The 23,567-nt window shown below is 33.3% G+C and overlaps 1 protein-coding gene across 1 annotated transcript in view; it reads left to right on the plus strand.

Annotated features, from left to right (window-relative positions):
* The window catches only part of LOC115437420 (pappalysin-2-like), an 85,130-nt gene that overhangs the window by 51,345 nt on the left and 10,218 nt on the right, over positions 1-23,567 (plus strand). The window contains exons 10-12 of the mRNA XM_030160645.1: positions 6,527-6,695; positions 16,701-16,833; positions 19,877-19,998. Coding sequence (XP_030016505.1) covers positions 6,527-6,695; positions 16,701-16,833; positions 19,877-19,998 — 424 coding nt within the window. The remainder of the gene's footprint in view (positions 1-6,526; positions 6,696-16,700; positions 16,834-19,876; positions 19,999-23,567) is intronic.

A 23,567-nucleotide genomic window follows, 5' to 3' on the forward strand; every position in this document is an offset into this window, starting at 1 on the left:
TCTTCATATTTTTTTCTGTTTTGGATCCAATAATCCTCAAATGTAATCTCAGCATGATGATTAAAGTTAATGATCTGTAAATTAAATATAAGAAAATACCTGATTTTCACTGAAAACATGCAAAATACAGAGGATAATATACTAATAAACGGTGATAAATGACTTAAGAAAGGTTACATAGAAAGAAAAATTAATTTGAGAACTGATGCAAAGATTGATTTGACTGAAAAAGTCGTTTTTTCTTAATTTTTCACTGTTTTGGTTTAATAACCTTTGAATTTACAGTGACTTTTCATGAACATCTAAATTAAACAAAGGAAAATACATGATTTACAGTTAAAAAAAAAAAAAAAGGAAAGCAAAATGCACAGGAAAAAGTCACTTTTTCTTCATATTTTTTTCTGTTTTGGATCTAATAATCCTCAAATGTAATCTCAGCATGATGATTAAAGTACGTGATCTGTAAATTAAATATAAGAAAATGCCTGATTTTCACTGAAAACATGCAAAATACAGAGGATAATATACTAATAAATGGTGATAAATGACTTAAGAAAGGTTAAATATGGAGAAAAATTAATTTGAGAACTGACGCGAAGATCAGTTTGACTGAAAAAGTCGTTTTTTCTTCTTTTGGTTTGATAACCTTTGAATTTACTGTGACTTTTCATGAACATCTAAATTAAATATGGGAAAATACCTGATTTTACCCCCAAAAAACACAAAATACAGAGGAAAATATTAGAATAAATGGTGATAAATCACTTAAGAAAGGATAATAGAGAGAAAAATTAAGTAAAGAACTGGCACCAACGTAGCTCTGGGTCTTTATGAGTTAAAAAAATGATGTATCAAATATGTGAAAAGCTTCTCCATCATGTACGATAAGGCCATTAAAAATATACTACATATATGTATAGAAAAAAGTCCCTTTTTCTTCAGTTTTTTCTGTTTTGGATCCAATAATCCTCAAATGTAATCTCAGCATGATGATTAAAGTTAATGATCTGTAAATTAAATATAAGAAAATACCTGATTTTCACTGAAAACATGCAAAATACAGAGGATAATATACTAATAAATGGTGATAAATGACTTAAGAAAGGTTAAATATGGAGAAAAATTAATTTGAGAACTGACGCGAAGATCAGTTTGACTGAAAAAGTCGTTTTTTCTTCTTTTGGTTTGATAACCTTTGAATTTACTGTGACTTTTCATGAACATCTAAATTAAATATGGGAAAATACCTGATTTTACCCCCAAAAAACACAAAATACAGAGGAAAATATTAGAATAAATGGTGATAAATCACTTAAGAAAGGATAAATAGAGAGAAAAATTAAGTAAAGAACTGGTACCAACGTAGCTCTGGGTCTTTATGGGTTAAAAAATGATGTATCAAATATGTGAAAAGCTTCTCCATCATGTACGATAAGGCCATTAAAAATATACTACATATATGTATAGAAAAAAGTCACTTTTTCTTCATATTTTTTTCTGTTTTGGATCCAATAATCCTCAAATGTAATCTCAGCATGATGATTAAAGTTAATGATCTGTAAATTAAATATAAGAAAATACCTGATTTTCACTGAAAACATGCAAAATACAGAGGATAATATACTAATAAATGGTGATAAATGACTTAAGAAAGGTTACATAGAAAGAAAAATTGATTTGAGAACTGATGCAAAGATTGATTTGACTGAAAAAGTCGTTTTTTCTTAATTTTTCACTGTTTTGGTTTAATAACCTTTGAATTTACAGTGACTTTTCATGAACATCTAAATTAAACAAAGGAAAATACATGATTTACAGTTAAAAAAAAAAAAAAAAAAAGGAAAGCAAAATGCACAGGAAAAAGTCACTTTTTCTTCATATTTTTTCTGTTTTGGATCTAATAATCCTCAAATGTAATCTCAGCATGATGATTAAAGTACGTGATCTGTAAATTAAATATAAGAAAATGCCTGATTTTCACTGAAAACATGCAAAATACAGAGGATAATATACTAATAAATGGTGATAAATGACTTAAGAAAGGTTAAATATGGAGAAAAATTAATTTGAGAACTGACGCGAAGATCAGTTTGACTGAAAAAGTCGTTTTTTTCTTCTTTGGTTTGATAACCTTTGAATTTACTGTGACTTTTCATGAACATCTAAATTAAATATGGGAAAATACCTGATTTTACCCCCAAAAAACACAAAATACAGAGGAAAATATTAGAATAAATGGTGATAAATCACTTAAGAAAGGATAAATAGAGAGAAAAATTAAGTAAAGAACTGGCACCAACGTAGCTCTGGGTCTTTATGAGTTAAAAAATGATGTATCAAATATGTGAAAAGCTTCTCCATCATGTACGATAAGGCCATTAAAAATATACTACATATATGTATAGAAAAAAGTCCCTTTTTTCTTCAGTTTTTTCTGTTTTGGATCCAATAATCCTCAAATGTAATCTCAGCATGATGATTAAAGTTAATGATCTGTAAATTAAATATAAGAAAATACCTGATTTTCACTGAAAACATGCAAATACAGAGGATAATATACTAATAAATGGTGATAAATGACTTAAGAAAGGTTAAATATGGAGAAAAATTAATTTGAGAACTGACGCGAAGATCAGTTTGACTGAAAAAGTCGTTTTTTTCTTCTTTTGGTTTGATAACCTTTGAATTTACTGTGACTTTTCATGAACATCTAAATTAAATATGGGAAAATACCTGATTTTACCCCCAAAAAACACAAAATACAGAGGAAAATATTAGAATAAATGGTGATAAATCACTTAAGAAAGGATAAATAGAGAGAAAAATTAAGTAAAGAACTGGCACCAACGTAGCTCTGGGTCTTTATGAGTTAAAAAATGATGTATCAAATATGTGAAAAGCTTCTCCATCATGTACGATAAGGCCATTAAAAATATACTACATATATGTATAGAAAAAAGTCCCTTTTTCTTCAGTTTTTTCTGTTTTGGATCCAATAATCCTCAAATGTAATCTCAGCATGATGATTAAAGTTAATGATCTGTAAATTAAATATAAGAAAATACCTGATTTTCACTGAAAACATGCAAAATACAGAGGATAATATACTAATAAATGGTGATAAATGACTTAAGAAAGGTTAAATATGGAGAAAAATTAATTTGAGAACTGAGGCGAAGATCAGTTTGACTGAAAAAGTCGTTTTTTCTTCTTTTGGTTTGATAACCTTTGAATTTACTGTGACTTTTCATGAACATCTAAATTAAATATGGGAAAATACCTGATTTTACCCCCAAAAAACACAAAATACAGAGGAAAATATTAGAATAAATGGTGATAAATCACTTAAGAAAGGATAAATAGAGAGAAAAATTAAGTAAAGAACTGGCACCAACGTAGCTCTGGGTCTTTATGGGTTAAAAAATGATGTATCAAATATGTGAAAAGCTTCTCCATCATGTACGATAAGGCCATTAAAAATATACTACATATATGTATAGAAAAAAGTCCCTTTTTCTTCAGTTTTTTCTGTTTTGGATCCAATAATCCTCAAATGTAATCTCAGCATGATGATTAAAGTTAATGATCTGTAAATTAAATATAAGAAAATACCTGATTTTCACTGAAAACATGCAAAATACAGAGGATAATATACTAATAAATGGTGATAAATGACTTAAGAAAGGTTAAATATGGAGAAAAATTAATTTGAGAACTGAGGCGAAGATCAGTTTGACTGAAAAAGTCGTTTTTTCTTCTTTTGGTTTGATAACCTTTGAATTTACTGTGACTTTTCATGAACATCTAAATTAAATATGGGAAAATACCTGATTTTACCCCCAAAAAACACAAAATACAGAGGAAAATATTAGAATAAATGGTGATAAATCACTTAAGAAAGGATAAATAGAGAGAAAAATTAAGTAAAGAACTGGCACCAACGTAGCTCTGGGTCTTTATGGGTTAAAAAACACTGTATCAAATATGTGAAAAGCTTCTCCGTCATGTACGATAAAGCCATTAAAAATATACTACATACATGCAAGAGGTAGTTTATGGTTTGGTATTGCATTAAACTTCCATTCAATATGGTGAAAGGGTATTTTATGTTGGGATCCATTTGCAGCTGGGTGTCTTTATGAGTTACACTTTCTCAACATAAGTGTAAACATTTTAATAACCCCTGATGCTTTATTAGTCCAACATGTGAAATTGAACAGCAGCAGCTATAAAAGAGCTTTAAACAGGCTTTTTACTCGTACCTTTCACACATGTACGCACATAAATTCATGTCAGAACACATACTGTTGTACTTACACTTTACATGCACCGCACGAGAGGAGGCTTTTACTGTAGGACGGGCAAGTCTACTGTGGTCAGCGAGTTTTTACGTTTTCTGTTATTGAGACAATAAAAAATAAAGAGGGACATGAGAGAGGCATGGGAGTAGGGAGTATATAAGGTTTTAGTGTGTGTTTGTTATTATGGATGGGCTAATGTACAGAGAGACGGTCATTACTGCAAACTCAAACCACGCGGGCTGATGCAGGACTGAAATCGCCCCGCAGGGATTGGTTTCAGAATAATGACCAGCTGCTTATTGCACAGCTACTTAGGAAAGAAATAAATCATGGGAGAAAAAAATCATGGAATAACACAGTAATAATACAACACAAGGCAATGATATGACCTGTTATAGCGGAATGACCGGCTGCCATTGGCCAGAGTCATGTGTTCAAAAAGTTTGTATTACTATTATTGTTCTTTTATTTTATATTGTTTGTTTTTTTGCGCTATATTTATGCATGTGCACTTTCTGTCATGCACTTTACTCTGTTTCTGCCTTGACCATTAAATGTACCTGTTCTGGGATCAGTAAAGTCTAATCTAGTCTAATCTAGTCTAATCTAATCTAATCTAATCTAATCTGGTCTAGTCCAGTCTAAACTAATCTAATCTAATATGGTCTGATCTAATCTAATCTAACCTAATTTAATATAGTCTAATGTAGTCTGATCTAATCTAATCTAATCTAATCTAATCTCATCTAATCTAATCTAATCTGGTCTAGTCCAGTCTAAACTAATCTAATCTAATATGGTCTGATCTAATCTAATCTAACCTAATTTAATATAGTCTAATGTAGTCTGATCTAATCTAATCTAATCTAATCTCATCTCATCTCATCTCATCTCATCTCATCTAATCTAATCTAACCTAATTTAATATAATCTAATGTAGTCTGATCTAATCTAATCTCATCTCATCTCATATAATCTAATCTAATCTGGTCTAGTCCAGTCCAGTCTAAACTAATCTAATCTAATATGGTCTAATCTAACCTAATTTAATATAATCTAATGTAGTCTGAGCTAATCTAGTCTAGTTTAATATAATCTAATCTACTCTGATCTAATCTAATCTGATCTAATCTAATGTAGTCTGATCTAATGTAGTCTAATTTAATCTAATCTAATGTAGTCTGATCTAATATAGTCCAGTCTAATCTAATCTAGTCTAATTTAGTGTAGTCTAATCTAATATACTCTAATCTAATCTAGTCTAAATTGATTTAATCTAACTCAATTTATTCTAATATAATGTGGCCTAATCTAATCTAATTTCGCTGAATCTAATCTAATCTAATCTAATCTAATCTAATCTAATCTGGTCTAGTCCAGTCTAATCTAATCTAATCTAATCTAATCTGATCTGATCTAATCTAATCTAACCTAATCTAGTCTAATCTAATCTAATGTAATCTAATGTAGTCTGATCTAATCCGGTCCAGTCTAATCTAATCGAGTCTAATTTAGTCTAGTCTAATCTAATATACTCTAATATACTCTAATCTAATCTAATCTAATCTAATCTAATCTGATCTAAATTGATTTAATCTAATTGAATTTATTCTAATATAATGGGGTCTAATCTAATCTAATTTTGTTCAATCTAATCTAACCTAGTCTAATCTAATTTACTCTAATCTAATCTAGTCTAATTTAATGTAATCTAATCGAGTTTCTTCTAATATAATTTAGTCCAATCTAATCTAATCTAATCTAATCATCAGAAAACCTTCTACATCTTCAGCCCTTTCATGCACACATACTCAGAATTGTAAAGTGTTTTTCAAACAGACCAGAGTCAGTCAGGGGTCTGAGAACTGCTTTGGGTTTTCCATAAACACTTCACAGGTTCATCAGTGACTTTTTGCCAAATGCAGTGTTCTGTCTAATTCCAAAAGTGCTGTTGGGAACTATAAAATGAGACAGAAGCGGAGAATGTGTTTGTGTCAAATCCACCCGTTTCAGGTTTTAGTGGCTGTGTTTAAAGTTGCACTGTTAAAACAATTGAGGACAAGCGTAGAGGCGCCTGGTGTTTAGTGGTTCAGGTACATGTAAGGAGATCCGAGGTCCTTCTGCGTCACCTCTGATGTGGGTTCCAGGTAAATTTACTCGGACATCGCAGGAATGTCTGACGTGCTGTGCTGTGCTGTGTGATCATATGCCGCTGTTGTGTCCAGGAAGTACTTCAGGTTAGAGTGTCTGGAAGGAGGGCAGTGGGAGGACGGCGGCTGCGAGCCCATATCCTGCCCCGCCATCGCAGACATATTCCAGGGCATGTACACCTGCACCAACGGACGCTTCTACGACTCCACGTGCACGCTGCAATGCCCCGACCCAGCAGAAAACGTAAGACTGAACACATGAATTAACTTTACACACACACACACACACACACACACAACATTATTAACCCTTTAGGAGCCAGAGTTTAACCCTTTCATGCATGAATTAGGCCCCTACATCATTCAAACGTCCTTAGCCAAGATTTTTTTCTTGAGTGTTTTTGTTCCTCCTTAGGCATAAAAAAAATAATGTGATCGAGTTTTTTTTTTCTATAGTCACAAAAATATCCATGCATTTAATTGTTGAAGTAAAGAAACGTGTTTAAAACCCAATACAGTCTACTCTCGTTAAACCGCCCGCCGTTATACCGCCATTTTCACTCACCGCCGACCAAAACCATTGCACAAAAATCCCCAATGCATTATTCCATTAGCTACCGCCATTTCCGCCTATCGCCATCCGCCAGCCCAGTTCCATGCACAAACAACACTTATACCATTGATTTCCCGACCGTTATACCGCCAGCGTGATTGCCATCGAGTACACATAAATTTTAACAACGCACTGAAACAAACGCGCCAGACGCTGATCGCGACAAGCTACGAGTAGGTCTACGCAACGGCCACCGTTCATTTATCGCAGAACACTCAGTAGGTCAGGATGTCGGGAAGAGGACGTGGGATTAAGCCAAAGCCTCAAGATGATGGGGTGTCATTTCCCGACACGGTATAATAATGCTTAAAATGTTTCCCCACTTTAAATGATCCCTTACAACATAACAGAATCACGATTTATTTAGAAACGCAATTAGAACGGGTTAACGGAGGCAGCATAGACATCATATAGTAAAGACGTGCACATTATGGACGCAACCCGTTGTAACGCCATTTTCGCTATACCGCCAATTTGGCCGTGAACGGAAGTTGGCGGTATAACGAGAGTAGACTGTATCAGAAAGTGATATGAAAACAATGAAATAAAAACATTTTTAATGCTGCTAATCTGATGTCTTCTCACATTTTAACATATTCTAATGCTAGTAATTACTCACTTCATGAGATAACATGCAAAAAAAACAAAAACCTTTTTGTCTAACAAATAACAATTGATTTACACTAACACATGTTAGTGCAGATCAGGTTTATCAAGAACAGCAAAGTTACAGTACTGGTCTGAATGTCAGTGTATGAGATGGTACGTAAGTGTCCACTGTGTCGGCTGATATGGAACTAAAACAACAAAACCCATGAATATACAAGAGAACAGCTGGAGAAGAACTGTCCACTGGAGTGACTTATGTATGAAAGGGTTAAAAAAAAGAAAAAAACATTCAATTTTCATATCAGGATTTCAAAAAGCTGTATCTTGGATGTGGTTAAAGTCATACCGTAAATGAGAAAGATACTGGGTATAGTGCTGCTGTGATTAGTCCACGTAATTGGCCATGAAAATTAGTCGATGACAATTCTTTTAGTTGCCATGTGGTTTTACTGTTTACTGTGGCCTATTTATTTTTGGCTGTGGTTGGTACCTTGGGGAATCCATGATGCACAGACGCCACCCCCCACACCCCAACCCGGCTGTGCCTGCATCATTCAAACGTCCTGCCCCCTCAAATGAATGTTTTCAAAGATTAGGTAGGGAAAAGATAAATGAGTGTTAAGTTTCACTTTCAGTTTCACTTCTTTCACTTCTGTGGACCGTGCCACGCGTAAAAAGTTGAAATGAGGACATACGTCATACCACGTGTCTGATCTGGAAGGCTGCACCATTTTGAATTACAAAACGGGGGGGACTAGGGATGGGAATTGATAAGAATTTAACGATTCCGTTTCCATTATCGATTTTGCTTATCGATCTGATTCTCTTATCGATTCTCGTTGGGTGAGGGAATAAAAGAGTATGAACAGATGTGTTTGCATTAACTGTCTTATATTTCCATCTGCACAGAAAATATAACATATACAGTATGTACAAATAATAATAACAGATGGCAGCAGGCCCGGTTTGGGGGGGGTGGGTGTGCAGTGAAAGTGAAACTTAAGACGCTTTACTAATTCCTCTATTGCCGCATTTCTAATACATGGAACAGGTTCGACTCGGCCGGTCTCCCATTGTTGTGCACCTCATTTCCTTTCCCCTACCTTTGGAAACTTGTATTTGAGGAGTTACGACGTTTGTTGCCCGTACCGGAACTGGGCCCAGATAACGGCTTGGTGTTCACTCTGCTGCTAGATTCATAGCGCCACTAAGTAGAGTATCAAATACGTGACATTCCTGTAAATGATTCACATGCTGTGGACAAATGTTTGAGGATACTGGAGGGATTCCACCCTTTTGAAGACATGGAAGCTTTGACAGTGTTCCAGTGGACCTGCTGTCGTCGTATTAGACCATTTCTGCCTCAGCACCATGTTGGCTACGTTCTGACCAAAACAATGCAGCGTACGTGTGACATCATCGCGCATGCGCAACGAAGGTGGAATCGATAAGCAGAATCGTTAAGCAGGCAGGCAAATGATTCCAAGGAATCGAGTAAATGGGGTCCGGTTCTCAAAAAGAACCAGTTCTCGATTCCCATCCCTAGGGGGGGCACATCGAGGGTACAGGGGCGTTTGGAACAACAAAGCTGAGAGGGGTTTGTCAGCAACCCCTCGGACAGACCCTCCAGTTTACAGATTGAGGTCTGTCAAATAATACTATAATAAAGGTATGTCCGTCCTGCCCCAGCCCAGTCCATGGGTCCCACTGGTAACCCCCTGATTCGCACATCATTAGTGGGGGGGGCTTTATCAATAGAACATCAGGGCCGGTTCACTTTCACTTTGCAAAGGGAAACAGGAAACTGTTGTTGTAGAATGGATCATTGGCACTTGCAGTCGTACATATCTGTCGAGGCCCAAAACGGAATCTGACCCGATTCAGAATCGGGCCGGCCTAGAATGGAATTCTATTCTAGGCCGGCCTAGAGTGGAATCCTGCTGCTATAATGTTATTTTTATACCATGTTAAATGCAAATGATCTAAATTATTACAAAAATCAATACATGGAATTTGCAAATATGTGAAAAAAAATGAAACAAACAACATTTTAATTGTAAACTACAATACACTTTATTTACAAATAGAACCTAGTGGTACTCCCCACCAATATATGGTACAGTGAAATCGACTGAAATTGACAACAGTTACTCAAGGTATGTAAGACTGAAAATGTAAAATTATGACAAATTATGGAATTATGGATCATTTGCATTAAACATGGTATAAAAATAACATTATAGCAGCAGGATTCCATTCTAGGCCGGCCTAGAATAGAATTCCATTCTGGGCCGGCCCGATTCTGAATCGGGCCAGATTCCGTTTTGGGCCTCAACATATATATATCACACCTTATGCTGCGTTTCCACTATGTGGTACCGACTCGACTCAACTCGACCTTTTTGCATTTCCATTACAAAAAAGGACCTGGAATCTGGTACCCGGTACTAGTTTTTTGGTATCACCTCCGCTGAGGTTCCAGGACTGGGGAACAGATACTAAAACGTGACGTGTAAACGCTGCAGACCACTGATTGGTCAGAGTTGTCTCTGTGACCCGCTGTGTTACAAAAAACAGATGCAGAAGTTGACAGTAAATATAGCGGTAGGTGAATCCACATGATGACAGCCTGTAAAACTACACCATGGTTGGTCCAGGAGATTCAGATGTAAAAATTCAGCGCGACCTTGACAAGAGAACAGGCAATGAGTGAGTTTATCAGCCACTCTCTGAGCAGACGACACAGAAGTAACGCACCGCATCGCTATGACGACCAGGTACTGTAAAGTCAGTAGTACCCTGTGATGGAAACGGTAGGACCTGGTACCTGAGTCGAGTCAAGTCGAGTCGAGCCTGTTCCTGGAAACACAGCATTACAGTACCAGTCAGGTGAAATTGGAAAATCTTCCACAGCACACCTGATAATTTCTCATGGCACACTGGTTTGGAAACACTGGTCTAATCCTTTCACAAAAAATGTGGAAAACCTCAACAAATATTAACATTATCCCTGTTACTAAATGTTTTCCACTGTGACCTGTAAGTTGTAATGCAATGTGAAAAACCTGAAAAAAAAAAATTGACCAATATGAAATAACTTGAGAGAAATAAGTATAATTGTAACAAAATTCTGCCTGTTAAATGTTTTATATATTTGTAATTCCCTGTTGTAATGTACATGTGTAAATGATAAGCTGTTGCATAATATTGTTAAAATTTCACTTATTTTTCTTAAGAAATGTCAGGTTTCTTGTGGTTGTTCATGTTATTCATGTTATTTTTAAAGGATAGCTTGTAGATGTAAACATTTTCAGACTGTAATTTTACTCTTTTCTCTGTTTTTATTTTACTGATCCGACATATTTCAGATAATATTCGTCTTTAGGAGTTTGACGCCCCTGGTCTGGAGAAGAAGGATTACATACTGTTTTGTTCAAAGATGAGAAAAAAAAAGTGCACATTATACATTCATTTCTCAGCTCCTCTGCATTTTTATACACTTTACACACTCATCATAACATATTTACGACAATGTGTTTTAACTTAAGTTGTCTGTTTCAGCGCTTTAGTTTTATGTTTCAGCACCCTGGTATTTTTCCAGTCAAACCAGTTTTACAACATCAAAAATAAATCTACTTACCATGACTGGAAGTTGTCTGTTAAGATAATATAAATAAATACAAATGTATAAAAGCCGTGTGTGTGTGTGTGTGTGTGTGTGTGTGTGTGTGTATGTGTGACACTGATGACTTTTAGTCCTTTAATATCAAATTTAATATCAGATGCTTTGGAGTTTTTTGATACTCAGGTACTCAGAGTAGTAAAAGTATGAAAGTTTGGTACCACGGTTTAGGGCAGGGGTCGGCAACCTTTACAACCTAAAGAGCCATTTATGTCTCCAAGAAAAAAAAAAAAAAAGAAATCTGACCAGAGACATGAAAAAATTTAAACCCATGTACATTTTACCATGAGGTTGCTCTGCTGGAGCCGATTTGGGATTAGTTAGGTATTTAACTTTGTACATTGTATATTTAACTTTGTATTTACAATAATGCAACATTTATAAAGTCATAATTTTTCGAGAATAAATTCATAATATGATGAAAATAAAGTCGTAGTTTAAAAAAAACCTCATTTAATGACAATAAAGTTGTAATATTTTGAGGATAAAGTCATAATATAATGAAAATAAAGTAGTTTTAAAGAAGTCATTTAATGAGAATAAAGTCATAATATTTTGAGGATGAAGTCATAATATAATAAGAATAAAGCCATAGTTTAAAAAAAAAAAACTCATCATTTAATGAGAATAAAGTTGTAATATTTTGAGGATAAAGTCATAATAAATTGAAAATAAAGTTGTAGTTTTAAAAAACTTATTATTTAATGAGAATAAAGTCATAATATTTCGAGAGTAAAGTCATAATATCATGAGAATAAAGTCATAGTTTTTAAAAAGTCATTATTTAACGAAAATAAAGTCGTATTATTTCAAGGATAAAGTCATAATGTAATGAGAATAAAGTTGTAGTTTTTAAAAAGTCATTTAATGAGAATGAAATCGTAATATTTCGAGGATGAAATCATAATATAATGAAAATAAAGTCTTACTTTTAAAAAAGTCATTATTTAACGACAATAAAGTCATAATATAATGAGAATAAAGTCCTAGTTTAAAAAAAAAACCTAATTATTTAACGAGAATAGAGTCGTAATATTTCGAGGCTAAAGTCATAATATAATGAGAATAAAGTCCTAGTTTAAAAAAACCCTCATTATTTAACGAGAATAAAGTCGTAATATTTCGAGGCTAAGGTCATAATATAATGAGAATAAAGTCCTAGTTTAAAAAAAAAAAAACTAATTATTTAACGAGAATAAAGTCGTAATATTTCAAGGCTAAGGCCATAATATAATGAGAATAAAGTCCTAGTTTAAAAAAACCCAACTAATTATTTAACGAGAATAAAGTCGTAATATTTCGAGGCTAAAGTCATAATATAATGAGAATAAAGTCCTAGTTTAAAAAAAAACTAATTATTTAACGAGAATAAAGTCGTAATATTTCGAGGCTAAAGTCTTAATATAATGAGAATAAAGTCCTAGTTTAAAAAAAACTAATTATTTAACGAGAATAAAGTCGTGATATTTCGAGGCTAAAGTCATAATATAATGAGAATAAAGTCCTAGTTTAAAAAAAACCTCATTATTTAACGAGAATAAAGTCGTAATATTTCGAGGCTAAGGTCTTAATATAATGAGAATAAAGTCCTAGTTTAAAAAAAAAAACTAATTATTTAACGAGAATAAAGTCGTAATATTTCGAGGCTAAAGTCATAATATAATGAGAATAAAGTCCTAGTTTAAAAAAAACTAATTATTTAACGAGAATAAAGTCGTGATATTTCGAGGCTAAAGTCTTAATATAATGAGAATAAAGTCCTAGTTTAAAAAAAACTAATTATTTAACGAGAATAAAGTCGTGATATTTCGAGGCTAAAGTCATAATATAATGAGAATAAAGTCCTAGTTTAAAAAAACCCTCATTATTTAACGAGAATAAAGTCGTAATATTTCGAGGCTAAGGTCATAATATAATGAAAATAAAGTCCTAGTTTAAAAAAAAAAAACTAATTATTTAACGAGAATAAAGTCGTAATATTTTGAGGCTAAAGTCATAATATAATGAGAATAAAGTCCTAGTTTAAAAAAAAAAAACTAATTATTTAACGAGAATAAAGTCGTAATATTTCAAGGCTAAGGCCATAATATAATGAGAATAAAGTCCTAGTTTAAAAAAACCCAACTAATTATTTAACGAGAATAAAGTCGTAATATTTTGAGGCTAAAGTCATAATATAATGAGAATAAAGTCCTAGTTTAAAAAAAAACTAATTATTTAACGAGAATAAAGTCGTAATATTTCGAGGCTAAAGTCTTAATATAATGAGAATAAAGTCCTAGTTTAAAAAAAACTAATTATTTAACGAGAATAAAGTCGTGATATTTCGAGGCTAAAGTCATAATATAATGAGAATAAAGTCCTAGTTTAAAAAAAAACCTCATTATTTAACGAGAATAAAGTCGTAATATTTCGAGGCTAAGGTCTTAATATAATGAGAATAAAGTCCTAGTTTAAAAAAAAAAAAACTAATTATTTAACGAGAATAAAGTCGTAATATTTCGAGGCTAAAGTCATAATATAATGAGAATAAAGTCCTAGTTTAAAAAAAACTAATTATTTAACGAGAATAAAGTCGTGATATTTCGAGGCTAAAGTCTTAATATAATGAGAATAAAGTCCTAGTTTAAAAAAAACTAATTATTTAACGAGAATAAAGTCGTGATATTTCGAGGCTAAAGTCATAATATAATGAGAATAAAGTCCTAGTTTAAAAAAACCCTCATTATTTAACGAGAATAAAGTCGTAATATTTCGAGGCTAAGGTCATAATATAATGAAAATAAAGTCCTAGTTTAAAAAAAAACAACTAATTATTTAACGAGAATAAAGTCGTAATATTTTGAGGCTAAAGTCATAATATAATGAGAATAAAGTCCTAGTTTAAAAAAAAAAAAAACTCATTATTTAACGAGAATGAAGTCGTAATATTTCGAGGCTAAAGTCATAATGTAATGAGAATAAAGTCGTAGTTAAAAAAAAACCCTCATTATTTAACGAGAATAAAGTCATAATATTTCGAGGCTAAAGTCATAATATAATGAGAATAAAGTCCTAGTTTAAAAAAAAACTAATTATTTAACGAGAATAAAGTCGTAATATTTTGAGGCTAAAGTCATAATATAATGAGAATAAAGTCCTAGTTTAAAAAAAAACTAATTATTTAACGAGAATAAAATCGTAATATTTTGAGGCTAAAGTCTTAATATGAGAATAAAGTCGTAGTTAAAAAAAAAAACTCATTATTTAACGAGAATAAAGTCGTAATATTTTGAGGATAAAGTCATAATATAACGAGAATAAAGTCCTAGTTTAAAAAAAAACCTCATTATTTAACGAGAATAAAGTCGTAATATTTTGAGGATAAAGTCATAATATAACGAGAATAAAGTCCTAGTTTAAAAAAAACCTCATTATTTAACGAGAATAAAGTCGTAATATTTCGAGGCTAAGGTCTTAATATAATGAGAATAAAGTCCTAGTTTAAAAAAAAAACTAATTATTTAACGAGAATAAAGTCGTAATATTTCGAGGCTAAAGTCTTAATATAATGAGAATAAAGTCCTAGTTTAAAAAAAACTAATTATTTAACGAGAATAAAGTCGTGATATTTCGAGGCTAAAGTCATAATATAATGAGAATAAAGTCCTAGTTTAAAAAAACCCTCATTATTTAACGAGAATAAAGTCGTAATATTTCGAGGCTAAGGTCATAATATAATGAGAATAAAGTCCTAGTTTAAAAAAAAAAAACTAATTATTTAACGAGAATAAAGTCGTAATATTTCAAGGCTAAGGCCATAATATAATGAGAATAAAGTCCTAGTTTAAAAAAACCCAACTAATTATTTAACGAGAATAAAGTCGTAATATTTCGAGGCTAAAGTCATAATATAATGAGAATAAAGTCCTAGTTTAAAAAAAAAACTAATTATTTAACGAGAATAAAGTCGTAATATTTCGAGGCTAAAGTCTTAATATAATGAGAATAAAGTCCTAGTTTAAAAAAAACTAATTATTTAACGAGAATAAAGTCGTGATATTTCGAGGCTAAAGTCATAATATAATGAGAATAAAGTCCTAGTTTAAAAAAAACCTCATTATTTAACGAGAATAAAGTCGTAATATTTCGAGGCTAAAGTCATAATATAATGAGAATAAAGTCCTAGTTTAAAAAAAACTAATTATTTAACGAGAATAAAGTCGTGATATTTCGAGGCTAAAGTCTTAATATAATGAGAATAAAGTCCTAGTTTAAAAAAAACTAATTATTTAACGAGAATAAAGTCGTGATATTTCGAGGCTAAAGTCATAATATAATGAGAATAAAGTCCTAGTTTAAAAAAACCCTCATTATTTAACGAGAATAAAGTCGTAATATTTCGAGGCTAAGGTCATAATATAATGAAAATAAAGTCCTAGTTTAAAAAAAAACAACTAATTATTTAACGAGAATAAAGTCGTAATATTTTGAGGCTAAAGTCATAATATAATGAGAATAAAGTCCTAGTTTAAAAAAAAAAAAACTCATTATTTAACGAGAATGAAGTCGTAATATTTCGAGGCTAAAGTCATAATGTAATGAGAATAAAGTCGTAGTTAAAAAAAAACCCTCATTATTTAACGAGAATAAAGTCATAATATTTCGAGGCTAAAGTCATAATATAATGAGAATAAAGTCCTAGTTTAAAAAAAAACTAATTATTTAACGAGAATAAAGTCGTAATATTTCGAGGCTAAAGTCATAATATAATGAGAATAAAGTCCTAGTTTAAAAAAAAACTAATTATTTAACGAGAATAAAATCGTAATATTTTGAGGCTAAAGTCTTAATATGAGAATAAAGTCGTAGTTAAAAAAAAAACTCATTATTTAACGAGAATAAAGTCGTAATATTTTGAGGATAAAGTCATAATATAACGAGAATAAAGTCCTAGTTTAAAAAAAAAACCTCATTATTTAACGAGAATAAAGTCGTAATATTTTGAGGATAAAGTCATAATATAACGAGAATAAAGTCCTAGTTTAAAAAAAACCTCATTATTTAACGAGAATAAAGTCGTAATATTTCGAGGCTAAGGTCTTAATATAATGAGAATAAAGTCCTAGTTTAAAAAAAAAACTAATTATTTAACGAGAATAAAGTCGTAATATTTCGAGGCTAAAGTCTTAATATAATGAGAATAAAGTCCTAGTTTAAAAAAAACTAATTATTTAACGAGAATAAAGTCGTGATATTTCGAGGCTAAAGTCATAATATAATGAGAATAAAGTCGTAGTTTTAAGAAACTCATTATGGTCTCTGTTTTCAACAGTAAATCCAATCGTGTGTTTGTTTTTATGCAGAGTGTGATCCGTTGCACTAAAGACGGCGTATGGACGGCGTCGTTCTCCATGTGTTCGAGGCTCCAGGGCTCGTGCTCGCCTCCTCCTGATCTCCATTCGGTGGAGTACAGCTGTGACCAGGGAACGGCTGTGGGTAAGTGCCCCCTCCTCCCACGGATACGAGCGTAAATCATAAGGTAAACAGCGCTGATTGGACTCTGTTCCTGCTGTCAAACAGAATAAAAACGAACATTCCGGTTTGTCGGACTGATCGTGTGTGTGTATAAATAAACCAAACACATCTAAAAACAACTGTGGAGGTACAGACGCTCTGTATCGACTCCAGACAGGTGTTGTTCATAATATGAATCTAAACTCGATGGAGGCTTACAATAAACTAAATGTGGAAGACATTACAGAGACGTAGACATTACAAACCAGAGACTTGGCCTTGTTAAAGTCCAAAACAGTCAGCTCCAGGTTTACTCCCAAATGATGGTATTAAATAAAAATACTCATGAGCAGGGGTGTCAAACATACAGACTAATAGATCGACAGTAAAATAATAGCATCATAAACTACAAATAATGATTCCAAATTTTCTTCTTGGTTTAATGTGAAAAAAATAATATTACATCCTTCCTCTAAATAACGACAACTCCATTTATTTCCTCTGAAATAACATTAAATTATGAAAATAATTACAAAAACCAACTATCCTTTAACAATTGAATGTGAACAACCTGAAATGTCTAAAGAAAATGAAGTGCAATTTTAACAATATTCTGCCTGTTACTAAATGTTTTGTGCCTTTGTAGATCCGATCGGTAATGCACATGTATAAATGATAAGTTAAAGGCATAATATTGTTTAAAAATATATAATCAAAAAATCTGAATTTCTCTAAATTGTGAATAAACTTTATAGACATAGATACATGTATTATTTTAAATGAATCCGACCAGTAGTTTAAGAGAAGATCATTGAAATGTAGACACTGGTGACTTTGAGTTTGACCCTTCAAGGTCACTGAAGGTCAAGGGTCATGAACCCAAATGAAAGTCAATATATGACTTCCTATCAGTGCTCAATAATAACTATACTGATATCTGTAACCATTTCCATGTAATAAACCACCAAAAAATCGAAAAATATTGACCATTATACAGACAACATTTTTAAAGCTTTTCAAAACTTCGTAAATGATTTTAAAAAATCTAAATTTCTCAAAACTGTTAACAAACCTTGTAGACATTATCCCAAGGAAGATGCATATAACATTTGAAATGAATGTAACCAGTTGATTCAAAGAAGATCACTGAAATGTAGACATTGGTGACCTTGAGTTTGACCCTTCAAGTTCACTGAAGGTCAAAGGTCATGGACCCAAATGAAAGTCCATATATGACTTCCTATCAGTGGGATAGGAACTATATTGATATCTGTAACCATTTCCATGGTGTAAGCCACCAAAATATGGACCATTGTACAAGACAAAATGTTCAAACATTTTCAAAAATTTGTAAACGATTAAATGAAATCTCAATTTCTCAAAACTGTGATCCAACTTTGTAGACATTATCCCAAAGAAGAAACATACAACATTTGAAATGAACTCAACCAGTCCTTACAAAGAAGATTGTTGAAATCTAGACATTGGTGACCTTGATTTTGACCCTTCAAGGTCACTGAAGGTCAAAGGTCATGGACCCAAATTAAAGACTTCCTATTAGTGGTCAATAGTAAATATACTGATATCTGTAATCATTTCCATGGTATAAGCCACCAAAATATAGACCATTGTATGGACAAACTTCCAATATTTAATAAAATTGAAAAAAAAATGCAAAAATCTAAATTTCTGGATAAACTTTGTAGACATTGTCCCAAGGAACATTCATGTAAATTTGAAATGAATCCGACCTATAGTTTCATAGTGTAAAATGCTAATGAACGCACCTAAAAATGGAACATCCTCTAAAGTCTATCACAGTGGTTCTTAACCTGGGTTCGATCGAACCCTAGGGGTTCGGTGAGTCAGTCTCAGGGGTTCGGCGGAGGTCAAGACACACACTCGACTCATTAGTCGGGTGTGTGTGCCAGGCTAGGTCCAATATACACGGTGTATTGTTGTTGCTCATAGCACTACAACACATCCAGAAGTGTTTATAATCTCTTCCACTCGTCTGACGATGAATTATTTGAGTATTTTCCACATCGTTATGACTTTTGCTACTTCCTGTTAACCACGGAGGCAGCCATGTGTTGCGTTTGTTTACATTTTTCGGTCACTGCACTGGTCAGTTACAATCATGTGACGACTGATGCACCGTCGCGGATGGAGAAATCATATTACGCTAAAGCCAAGCTAGTGCTGTAATAAAACAACGATCACAAAAATACTGAAGGAGTACAGCGAGAACTTTTTTTTGATACACTACATGCAATTATCTTTTTTTTTAATGTCAAAATTGCGTGGTTTGGAAAGTTCGGAGCGAGATGAAACGAAAACCGGGTTGACTTGTCGGCCTACATATGATTTGTGATGTCACGCCCCGCTTGGCCGTCACTAAAGAAGGGTTCGGTGAATGCGCATTTGAAACTGGTGGGGTTCAGTACCTCCAACAAGGTTAAGAACCACTGGTCTATCATAATGCATTTTTTTGGTAAAATGTACCTAAAATTGTTGTGTATGAATAATAAGAACGAGTGAACGCCTCCACCTGCCTGGCATTAGTTGTAAGGAAGCTTCAGTAGAATGGCGTGCATGCTTAAACGCTTAGTGAATGTTTGTTGAACGCTAAACGCTATAGTAACTTGGCATCGTCAACTCATGACATCACGCTCCCGCAAACAGGCCAAACGTGACTTTTTACTCATACGGAGCTGGTTGAATTAAATTGACATATTGTGGTCGAAATATTAGTTATTAAATACCAGGAGGAGATTCATGGGAAGAGTAAACTACACAACACACACACATGGTCGAACAGTAGGAACTCTCTAAAAGCGACAGTTGCCAAAAGTGTAAACCTCGGATGACGGATGAGTGCGCGCTCTGAAGTTATGTGATCTGTTTTTTCCTCCGTGTTTGCGCATGAATACATTCAGCAGATGCAAATGAAGTCTGAAGGTAAGTGTTTGATTTGTCTTTTTTTTTTTTTTTTTTTTAATATATATACATGATGTCACTACAGGTGCCGTTTGCTTCCCAACATGCATTGTGTCTCTGGACATGGATCTGCGTGACCCGGTGGTTCTGCCAAACGGCACTACGGCGGAGTCTTTAAACCACTGGATCCTGCCCACCAAAGTCCAGGTGAGACTCACATTATGGATCGGGTTTCGGGTTCGCGTGAGCTCGGTTCAGTTCTGAAATGAAGTAGAGATGTTTTTACCAAACCTGGGGTCGGGACCCAGAACAGGTCATGGAGATACTCTGAAGGAAATTAAGGATGTTTTATGGAGCAATAATATGATATGTTGTTATTTTCAGCAAAGCCCTGTGAAATACAGATATGAAGCCTCGGTTGTAAAGACAAAAGTATGGAAGCAAATGTGTGTCATCAGATATTGAACGGTTGTATTTTGCAATCTTTTTTTTTTTTTTTTTTTTTTGAATGGTTGTATTTTGTGATTTTATTTTTTTATAGTTGATTTTTTAAAAAATTGTTGTATTTTGTAATTTGATTTTTTTGGAGTTGAATTTTTTTTGAATAGTTGTATTTCGTTATTTGAATTTTTTTTATAGTTGACTTTTTTTTAATAGTTGTATTTCATAATTTGAATTTTTTTATAGTTGAATTTTTTTTTTTTGAATTGTTGAAATATATGGAAGCAAATGTGTGTCATCAGATACAATATCTGATGACACACATTTGCTTCGATACAAAAGCAACATAAGAGATGCAACAACGTGAAAATGAAAAAAAAACCCAACTGTATACATTTTTTCTGCATAAAAGCTAGAGTGTGTGTTAATTAGTGTTGATGTCTTGCTGCGTGTATCTAAAATTAAAAAATAAAAGTCAGTTTTCAATCTCTAGAAAAAGTGTTTTTAATCCAAGATTGTTTTGACTTTATAGTGATTAGTGGGATATTTTTGGACTGGGATATTTTCCTTGGGTTTAGAGCTGAAAAATTAAGGGACCCACTTTACCAGAGAATGTTGTCACCTTCCTAAAATAATCACCTAAATCATTTTTTCAGGGAAAAGAAAAAACCTTAACCAGAAATTGAGTATTTGATGATTTAGGCAAAACACTCAATGACTCAAAAATGCAGCCCGGGGTTTTAGGACGGTGATGATTTGTTCCTTAGGCGTCCATTCACTGAGCTGCTCATCATTTACAGCAGTGGAAAAAATTTTCCAGACATCCTTAAAAGTTTACTCAATCTCAAATATTATCGTGAAATATTTGCAGACAAATCTTAATTGTGTTTTTAAAGATGTGGCTGCATCAGACACAAACATATACAAATGATTTTTTGCTTATTGTTAAGAAGAAAAAATAACCAAACTAATGTGTTTCATCATCCAGTTTTGACCGAGATGGAACTGAGCATGTGCAGAATGGAGCATGTGGGTTTGGAGAATGGAACAATACTTGGCAGAGTTCAATGACTTAAAGGTGCGGGAGACTTTCGTGACCAATTTTTCATCAGATCTGTAAAACCTCAGTCATATCCTCAGTATCATGAATCTGTAAGTCTTTGTGTGATTCCTCACCTGAATCTCCTGCATTACAGTGAACAGTTTCTTAGTGCCATCCACCAGAAACAAACCATGTGTTTACAAACAGAGCTGGGAGGGAACTTGGGCATCTTCGGAATTTTGTCACAACGTGCATTGTGGGAAAGGGAGGTTCGCGCAGCCACCTGACAGCGGCAGTGCAACCATGTATTATATGGATGAAACAGACACGACGCGGAAACGTTTGAAATGCAGAAACGGCTGGAGGAATATGCATAGAGGGAAGGGAGCTCCTGCCGTTTCCATGTCGTGTCTGTAGCAGCTGTCGCTGTCAGGTGGCTGCACGAGCCTCCGTTTTCCACAATGCATGTCGCAACAAAATTCCAAAGATGCCCGAGTTACCTCCCGGCTCAATTTTTAAACAAATGGTTTTGTTTATGGTGGATGGCGCTAAGAAAGTTTTTACCATAATGCAAGAGATTCAGGTGAGTAATCACAGAAAGACTTAGAGATTCATGATGTTGAGGATATGACTGAGGTTTGACAGATTTGATGAAAAATTGGTCACGAAAGTCTCCCGCACCTTTAAGAGGGATTCTTAACGTCAGTTATGATAAATGCATGGGTTGAACTCAAGCTTTTTTACACTTTAACCCTTAGATGCAGAAGTGGGTCAAAAATGACCCAGTGAGGTTGTTTTTTTTTTTTTGCAAAATCTTTGTAATGAAAAGTTGTTATTCCATATTCCAGGTATTCCTCAAAAAATCACATCATGCCATTAAATTTTTAACTTATCTTTTGTAGATTTTATGAAATTATAGTATTATCATCAGATCGTCGTCCATCTGGATGTGCAAAAACTTTGACTGAAGGCTGAGGGTTTTCAAGTGTTTGCACTTTGTGTTTTGTTTTTTGTTTTACTATCCCAAGCTTCCATAGGTGAGTCAAAATGACCCCCCATTCATTTTCAATGGAATTAATCTGAACCTTTGATTCACTCTATATAGAGCTGACTTTCCTTTATTGCTGTTGTATAGTATATATTACATACTACGTATACTTCTCAAATTTTCAAAATATCAAAAAACATTTAATTGTTAAAAATGTAAAAAAAAAAAAAAAATCAAACATGAAATTATTAGTTTCAAAAGAATCTTTTGTGGACCAAAATATAATACAGATGATAATTTTTAACATGACAGAATGACAAAAATGGCATTTTAAAAAAATGTATCCTACTTTTTATCCTTTTACAGAGTCCTTGGGTTCCATGAAAGCACTTATAAATCAAATTTATTATTATTATTTTATTAATATTGTTAAAAAATACTGATTTAAACATGGGTCATTTTAGACCCATTTATGGAAGAATGTAAAGTCCAGACACTCACTCATCTATGGGTTAAAGAGCAAATGTGGTGTTCCAACTGAACCGTCTTCCTGCTGTTTTGGTGGATTTTATTTGCAGAGACAGGCGGGCTTTGTAGTCATAGTATCGATAACTGTTCATAACAAGGTAATTTGGACTAAAATGCCTCTATCGATGTCTGCTGTACCCACAGGCAGAGTTCAGAGGAGAAATTCTTGTCCGATTAGGCTCCTGCACCTGTTTCTGAGCTGTTTCATGTTGCAAAATGAGGCATGTTGTGGTGAAAAATGAGATAGCTTGATTGGTCTAAATACCTGAAACTTGAGCGAGGGATTGTGGGTTCTGCTACCATTTGGAAAGTCCTGGCAAGTTTTGAGAAGCAGTTGTTGTTTTGCTCACGGGCTGCCAGGCAACCGGTCCGGAGATCAGTGAAAGCCGATCCGTTGACAAACAGCGCAGATATTTTTACACAAAAACATCTATTAGTCTGAATAATGCATCGGAACATCTGGTGGACGGAGCAACATGAGGCCAAAGCAGCCACAGACTCACCTTGAACCCAGAGTTCAGTCAAAGGTTTAGACCCAAAAATGAACAACCCCCGCTTTGGATGAGCTTTAACGCTGGATCTCAGACGATTTAATGAGCCCTGAATTTATTATTAATATTATTATTATTTTTACACATGGTGTTCCAATAAAGGTATTACGTGTAAGTCACTGTCCCACTTAACAAATAGTATGCATTAGCTACATTCACACAGCAGGTCTTAATGCACAATTCAGACTTTGGGTGAAATCCGATTTTTTTTTGTGGGCTCGTTCAT

The sequence above is a fragment of the Sphaeramia orbicularis genome, chromosome 17 (genome assembly GCF_902148855.1).
Source record: "Sphaeramia orbicularis chromosome 17, fSphaOr1.1, whole genome shotgun sequence".
Taxonomy (NCBI): domain Eukaryota; kingdom Metazoa; phylum Chordata; class Actinopteri; order Kurtiformes; family Apogonidae; genus Sphaeramia; species Sphaeramia orbicularis.